Source organism: Trematomus bernacchii, unplaced genomic scaffold (assembly GCF_902827165.1).
Source record: "Trematomus bernacchii unplaced genomic scaffold, fTreBer1.1, whole genome shotgun sequence".
Lineage (NCBI taxonomy): Eukaryota > Metazoa > Chordata > Actinopteri > Perciformes > Nototheniidae > Trematomus > Trematomus bernacchii.
The window spans coordinates 20,792,102-20,800,358 of NW_022988043.1; the positions used below are offsets into that span (position 1 = coordinate 20,792,102).

An 8,257-nucleotide genomic window follows, 5' to 3' on the forward strand; every position below is an offset into this window, starting at 1 on the left:
CAGCCCGCTCCGGCATTGCAGGAACATAATATTGGAGTCACAAGAGCTGCTGGCTGTGGGGCAGGAGCATATAAAAAAGCATGTCGAAAATGTTTTTATAATCACTCTCATCTAAGAGTATACACGTGGTCTGCCCTGGAAGTAAGGTAGGTGGATAGCTATAGAGATAGCTAGTTTGTTAAATGGATAATGTAAGGTAACTAGCTTATTAGATACTCTCATGATACCGTTCTAGCCAACAAGCTAGCTAGCATTTACTGGCTAGTTAGTTAGGTGGAAAGCTAACAATAGATAGCTCGTTTGTTAGATGAATAACGCGAACTAGGTAGCTTGTTTGATAGATCAACCCAGTCTCACGGAAGTTCGTAACATGGTCACGTAATTTAATCTATTGAATCGTGGTCAGGGACACGTAATTCACGTTTTTTCGTTTCAGAAAGGACGATTTTAATGTAATGTAATGCATTTCAATTGGAAGAATTGTTCGTGTCTTCCACGTCTTTTTTCCGTTCTATTTTTCGTGTCTCGGGAAGCCGGAAGCTGTATTATTTTTTAATACTTTTTTAAAGTTTTTTTGTTTAAACCATAACGTGTACTTTACACAACATTGAGTCAAACTTATCCTTGTTTTAAGGATAATTACGAAACAGGAAACACGTAAATGAATTCACCCTGACTGTCTGAAGTAGTTAAACGGTCACAATGTGCATTTAAAAAAGCTAGTTTTCACTACATAATTCACTTTTTCTGTTCTCTCCTGCAGCTCCTGTAGCCAACAAACCCATACACTGGTCTACACGTAGTCATTCATAAAACCAACGGCACTTTTAACAGGCAAACTCAGGCTATCTCCCTATCTAGCTCTCTTATATCTATTATCTTTATCTATTTCTTTATTAACCCTTCTATCTATTCTGTGTACTTGTCTATATTAACCTGTGTTTGTTATTCTGTTTGTCAGTCTGTCTGTAATCCCTTTTTCCATCATGCCACGTGGGTCTACAAAAAAGACATGTCCCTTCTGTCTGGGCATTTTATTTTGTGCTCAGAAGATCTGTGCACATTGCCTTAAGGAGCAGCCGAGAAAGCAGCGCCTTGAGAAGAAGCTCAAGATGTTTGATGAGAAGCGAGAGGATTGGGTGTCTGGGCGGAAGAAGAACAACAACATTGGGTCCATCAAGGATGAAGCCATTGTCTTGGTATGTACAATTTTTACTGTATGTTAGATGTGGTACAATTTGAGATAAAGTAAGCATTATATTGCAAAGTTACAAATAACCCTTTTGCCAATATATTGGCCAGGATAAAGTTGAATGTTTTTATATACATTTATTTCTTAATGATGTCTGTATCTTAGAAAACCAATATACACTTTAATATCAACTTCGAATACAGATATTATTGCAAAGGTATTATTTAATATTCTCTTTTCTTTCAGTTTTAAAACTACTCTTATCTTAACTTCCACACCCGAGGGACAATATTTTAATTGAACTTTCACGTTTAAATAAACAGAGCACTTCCTTCACTTCCATGTTGTGTTCCATTCTTGGTTATGTACACATTTGTAGACCTTAATAAGACTACATCATTGTATGTTACTACTCTATATTACTCTTACGACTGCAGCCACAACATACGGGAACGTTTTACAGCGGAGCACCCGGGCGCTGTACAGTAGCTGCCCACTGCTCCTAGTACTAGACTCCTGGTACTAGGATGGGTTAAATGCAGAGAACAAATGTCACGGTGTGCTTTGTGCTCTGCATGTGTGACCATTAAAGAGGGTTTCATCCCTCCAATTCTATTCTATTCTATTTAAATTTCAGTATCGCTGTTGATTATGTTCATTCAACAGTGGCAAGCTAAAACTTGGATTGTGTTTAATATTTAATTGTACAATACTCATTTTAAGTGTTAACTGTTAATTGTTGAGTGGTCACACATTTGTATCTAACTAATTGCCTTGCATATGCTACAAATGTCAAACTTCTATTGTATTTTAACTTTAAGATTTTCAGGGTTTGAACTGGGACTCGGATACTGATTTATTTGTGTTTGTCTATAAAATATTTTTCTGCTTCTACTGTGTAACCCTTCCTGGTACATTCATGGTTCTGCAAAAGCTAAACTCAGCATCTAGGTTCATGAATGGCATACACCTAGATGCTGTTATCAGTAATGTTATAGTTTTCTCAATAATTCATATGCTGAGTTGTTGTTGATGTTGCATTTCCATTTCTTTAAACAGTAAATATATTATTTTGTCATTACAGCTTGAGAAACTCCATGCCATTGGCTTTAAACCAGTGCTGCTGCTTTGCAAGAAAACCAAGAAGAAGGAAAAGAAATGTGAAATACTAACCCCTCGCTGCACACTGAACGCCTATGCCCAGGACTACCTTGAGAAGATAGGCACTTCTTATGAGTTCCTTTGTAAAGGTGAGATTTTTGCACTATAACAGTTCACATAAAGTGTTGTGTACACAAGATCTTTGTATCGATGTTAAACTCTTCTAGGGATGGTTCACCCCTAACACTTAAGTTCAGTCAACAACTCCTCCCCTCCCTGACAATATAAACGTTGGAGAGCTTAACATTTCCTTATAACCAACACAGTTATATGGGATGAGTTTGGATCAACTCATTTAATAAAGTAAGTAACAACTTACGGCGACTTTTTCGATCCATCCAAATCTTGTGAGAGACAACAACTTGATCCAGTATTTATCCTTTGATACAGCCAGAAAGCAGTCATTCGAGCCATTTATTTGGGTTTGGCAAACTATATTTTTGTAAGACAACTAACACACATCTTTTCTACCTGTTAACCAGAGGTGGGAGTAAGTCCTACATGTGCAAATCATGAGCAAGTCTCAAGTCTTAACCTACAAGTCCCAAGTCACTGTGGTGAGAGTCAAGCAAGTCAAGTCATTGCTCAGGTCAATCAAGTCACAAGTCAAGTCATACAAAATTCTGATGAATAACCCCAGTTTCTGCATTTAAATCAGTTAAAAATATTGTGGTTATGAAAAGTTTAGATTTGATTTTCAACATAAACAGCAATGCAGAGTGGGGCGCTGAAATTATAAGTTCTAAAAGGGCTCTAAAGTGAAAACAGGAGTACAACACACATATTTTACATCAACATGTTAAGCATTTCTCCATGGTCTGTCTAAGGTGCTCCCATATAACACTGTCTCATTGTTTTCCTAACTGTGTCTGCGCACAAAGAAATATTGCATCAAAGCCAATGCAACGGAATATTGTATGTACCAGGGCGCATGGTGTGTGTGTGTGTGTGTGTGTGCAGACAGTGCGACATTAAGATTAAACACATTTCTTTCATTTGGGAACACCCACATATACATATGGAGTTGGCCAAATGTGTGTAAATTACTGTTCATGGTCATTTGAAAACAAATGCCGTTGTCGGACATACACAAACACACCGAACACACACACACACAGAGCTGAGCAGAGCACAAACACACACACATCATGCGCCTTAGTGACCGGACATCTCCTTCATAAAACGAGTAATAGAGGGATTAATCGGGCAGTTCGAGGTGTGTGTGTGGTTAAAACGAAGCAGCATGCGGTCGCTCTTCAGCTGTTCTAATGAAAGTAAACACAGTGAAGGCGTTGCGTAAAAGGCACAGCTCTTTGCGCGCTGGTGCTGCACTTCTCAGAGTCGGAGTTACATGTCCCGCTGCCTCCTGGTGCTGTAGCGATTTCATGAAGTGAATGAGAGTCCGAGTTTGAAATATATCTAAATTAATGTATACTGCCATTTCCCAACATAAACATAACAGTCTGCAATGAAACGGTTGTTTCACCTTTATTTATCCAGGTGTATCCCATTGAGATCATTGATCTCTTTTTCAAGGGAGATCTGGTTGTCTCCTGTGTGCTCCACTTCCTACTTGGGGCTCCGGTAACTTTCTCGTGTGGAGATACAGTAGCATATCTTTTTGTTTTTTCATTGCCCTTTAGGGGCTCCGTACAATACAAAAACAAATGCAAATATTTAATTTTAAAAAGTAAAGTCCTTTTCGAGTCATCTGTCTTAAGTCATGAATACCAAGTCAAGTCTTTTATCAATGTTAGTCAAGTAAGTCTCAAGTCCAAAATATGCGACTCGAGTCTGACTCGAGTCAAGTCATGTGACTGGAGTCCCCACCTCTGCTGTTAACTGTCACTATTTTTAGTATCTATTAGTATTACAAAAGTTGAAAGTAATTGCAAAAGATTTGGGGATATGGAGAATATTTGACTGTTTATTTTTATAGCAAACTACATACAATAAATACATTTTTAAACACTGAGTATGTAGCCTAATGAGACATGGCTTACTCTGCAGAGGGAACTTATGGACATTTAACTGTTATTTATCAGGAAATAGGTAGCAGAGTTTACTTCAATTTGAAAAACAATTTTGGGGTATTGTGCTACCACTTGCGCATTCATTGTATACAAATAGAAAGTTCTAAAGTTGTTAATGTCAAGGTAGTTGGGTTTGATGACGGAAATGTTGTTTTAGGGTTGAGCCATCCCTTAAGCGATTTCCTTTTAGCAATCCGTTCCTAAACTGTTTCCTTTATCAACGCCCAAAAGGGAGGAAGGTTTTGAGGTAAGAGCACAATACATGAAGACGATCCCAGTTGACCACATATTCAGTTTGGCAGTTCTGTATTAATGTCATGTTTCTCAGGTTATAAACAAAAAGCAGTTATCCGACAAATTGACATGTCACATCACATGTAATGTAGACGCAAATGGGAAGAATAATATCGCAAAAACGAAACCATCAATGGTTGACTGGATACATATCGCTATTACTCTATTAGCTTTGAGTGCACACAGTCCTATGACATGACAAGTACATTTTTGACCCTCTCTGGAAACATACCTTAAGCACGCTGTATTTCTTATTTCTAGATATACGAGTTAACCTCTTTGTCTTAAGCAAGTCAAGACCAACATTTGTTTAACTTGCACAGGTTGGACACAGGACTCCACTGGCCAGGGGGTTAAGGAAGATCCTGTTGAAGAGAGAGTCACGCTGAAGCTCACACCCTGTGACCCATCGGAACCAACAAACAACTGGCAGGAGGCAGGGACCACTGAGAGCCAGGTGCTGGAGACGAGCACCGTGCAGGTGGAGGTGCTAAAGACCCCCCCCCGTGAAGCAGTGCACCACCACAGATGTGGGGCAGGAGGAGCAGTCCCAGCAGGATATGGAGGTTGAGCAAGCTACAGAAGATGTGACACGGGCTACCACCACGGAGGGGCCAGGTAATAAGGAGAGATTTGCAGATTTTATATTTTTAAAAGTCAAAAGTGTTTTCCGATTTTCCCTAAAAAAAGGTTGTAGGTCACTTGTTGACAAGTCATGCTTCTACAATATCTAAAAACACCTAATTGCACTTCTCTTAACAAGTGCTGAAACATGTGACTGCCTATCAGTGAATACTAGAAGTGATTTTTGGGAATAATGATTGTTCCAATAGGTAAATTAATTATAAAAACAATAGCTTAATCTAAACATTTCTAGATAACAAAATATAACTTCATGAATAGGAAAGGAAAATGGGATACTTGGGTATGTGTATATCCTTAGGTACTCAGATATAAATAAATATTAAACATTTAGAAAAATACAGTCTTTCATTCCTGAACAGACAACATGTGGTTACTATATGGTTATACCTTTTTTCACCCAAAAATGCAAAGCAACAGAAGGCTTACTGTAAATTTGAGAAATCACAAAATAAAATGTGATTTTATGTCATTTGGTTTTATGTTTTATGTTTACCCACAGAAAGGGTCTCACATTGTAGCGTTGGGCAGTAGGTCGATAATATAAAAATGATTTGGCTCATGTCCATATATTGTACGAGAGGTTGATATCATTAATATTGTGGTCTACCTAAAGCAATCCCTGACCATAGGGGTACACTTCGAAGCAACTCGTGCAAAAACGTGATGCAGCATATTTCAACTTTATACTCAAGAACTGCATTTAGATATGACACTGTCCCATAATGAAGATACTTTAGCAAGTGCATGTTAACGCAATGATTAATGCTTCTTCAGTGAGTTAACAATGCTATATTGTGACTACTTATAACTGATGCATTATCCAGAAATCCAAAGGGCTTTAATTGTCTAATTAGACAAAAATACATACAGTCATAGTTGATAAGGTGGATATCAGAATGCAATGCAGTGCAGTATTTTCTTTTGTCATCTCAGGCTCAGCAGTGGTATGGCCATTCAAACAAGCATCCCATTTTAGGACTGAGAGCAGCTTGGTTCCATTTCAATGATGTTTCCACTTTTGACCAGTGATGACAGTGTGATCACTATTCATCGTGTAAGTCTGGTTGCCACTAATAGTGTTCATAGTTGTATTTATTTTATTTCTAATATGACTAATACTGTATGTGGAACCTGCTTTGATGTTCACAGATTGCTCCTACCACACTCACCTAGAAGCTTTCCCCATCAGGAGTGTAATAAGAGAAAGAATGAGAAAGGTTTGACAGGAATACAAGTAATGCATAGGGTGTGCTTTATGATTTACAAACTTCCACCACAATTGTTTGCTAAATATTTAATATGTGTTTGGTCTTTCCGAAATTAGAGATTTGTTTTCTTCTCTTGATAGGGAGAAGCAGAAATGTTGGTGGATTGGGAGCCCTGTCCAGTATGGTATATATATCTTCCAGTTACCTGGCTTCATGTCATCTGATGTAGTCCCATGTTGGAGAACAAACACATGATATTTAACAAATGCAAAACATCCAAATCTACCACCAGTCCTCTTATATATTTCACTGTTATTCTGAATCAGCTGAAGTAGTGTAGGAACAAATGATTGGTTTATTCATTGTTGTTAATGTATGTATGTATTTTTGTTTGTTTGTTTGAAAATGTGTTTTAATTTCTACGTTCACTTTTTCTAAATGGTGGTGGTTGTTAATAAATGGAAAATGAAACATTTACTGATATAAATTGAGTTATAAGATGATGTGTGCTTCACACATGGTTTCTGCTTTTTGGAAAGACGAAACAAGGACCTGTATCTAACATTATTCCATTCTGTTTTCAGTGGAAAGGAGTGGGCTCATTCCTGGCAGTTGAAGAATTCTCTGGAATAACGCAAACAAATAAAATCTATTATTTGAACTCCAATTTTGTTTTTGTATGTTTATTCTCTTGTTTATATGCTCCATTTGAGTCCTATTTAATATTTTTCTATTAGAAATAAGATGAAAACCTCCACCAAAATGCATTTGACTTTTCAGGAAATTACAGTTGAAATACTACATGATTTCATTTTCAGTGAAAGGAACACCATAACCTACATTAAGCATATTCATGTGTGAAATCTGTTACTTTGCCATCCACTGCCTTATCTAATTTGTATAACATTCGAAGTATAACACTTTGGAGGTAGGCTTGCATAGAATTTAATTACAGGCCTATTAAGATGATCCTGATGTGGATCACTGTGGGTTTGCTACTACACTTGAAAGCTTTTGGGGACAGATTTAAATGCTTGAGAAATTAAAATGGTAGTGATTACTTTGAATTTTCTTTTTCACTTATTGAAACCAACAACTCTAGTATCAGGATGGTCTTTATCTAGAAAGTTATCCACATCTCATCACCACGTTGTCATGGTGACGCTTTGTCACTTCACAGATACGGTACCCGAACTGAGATCGCCACCTGGATCTCAGGGCAAAAGTACACATTTGTATTGTATATTTCTTTTAAACACACGCGCACAGCCCCACCTAGTGTCCGCAGAAAGTAATGCAAATAATAATTCCCAAAATATGCAAAAAAAAATACAAAATATATTTTAAGATCATGTTTAGTCATCTGATTTGTCTGTACATTACTGTTTTAGTCTGCGTTCTTCTAATTAGTGTCTACAGTGTGCCTATTGAGCCGTGTTGAGCGATGTGGGGCAAGCCCCTCTCTCTGCTGTCAAAATGAACGTGTACTTTTAAAAACTACACTGCGAATGCTCAAGAGTATTTTTCTATTCAATGTGTGCGGCAAAAAAAGAATCACCAAAGGGGCACTGTGCTGCCATACCCACCAAACGTCATCTCATAATTCAGAGAGCTGATTGGCTGTAAGTACGTGTGCCGCGAAAAGTTTAGATGTGAAGAGGGAGAGCAGCTTATAGCGATTAAAATCAGTAAAACGGAAAGAAAATGAATGAAGTTGACCATCA

At 37.7% G+C, this 8,257-nt stretch overlaps 1 protein-coding gene across 7 annotated transcripts; it reads left to right on the forward strand.

Moving 5' to 3' along the window:
* LOC117473236 lies at positions 1 to 7,200 on the forward strand. Of its 7 annotated transcripts, none has more exons than XR_004555000.1 (8): positions 1 to 146; positions 764 to 1,199; positions 2,277 to 2,442; positions 5,004 to 5,298; positions 6,259 to 6,379; positions 6,475 to 6,542; positions 6,674 to 6,717; positions 7,118 to 7,200. XR_004555000.1 is itself a non-coding variant. In XM_034118760.1 (5 exons), the coding sequence occupies exons 2-4, from the start codon at positions 987 to 989 to the stop codon at positions 5,249 to 5,251; spliced, it is 627 nt and encodes a 208-aa protein (XP_033974651.1). In that variant the 5' UTR covers positions 1 to 146; positions 764 to 986; the 3' UTR covers positions 5,252 to 5,298; positions 6,475 to 7,200. The 7 variants fall into 7 exon arrangements, 2 of the variants coding, with proteins under 2 accessions (XP_033974651.1, XP_033974652.1); XR_004555002.1 differs by having other exon boundaries at positions 7 to 146; positions 962 to 1,199; XR_004555001.1 differs by lacking the exon at positions 6,259 to 6,379.
* The last annotated feature ends 1,057 nt before the right edge of the window (positions 7,201 to 8,257 follow it).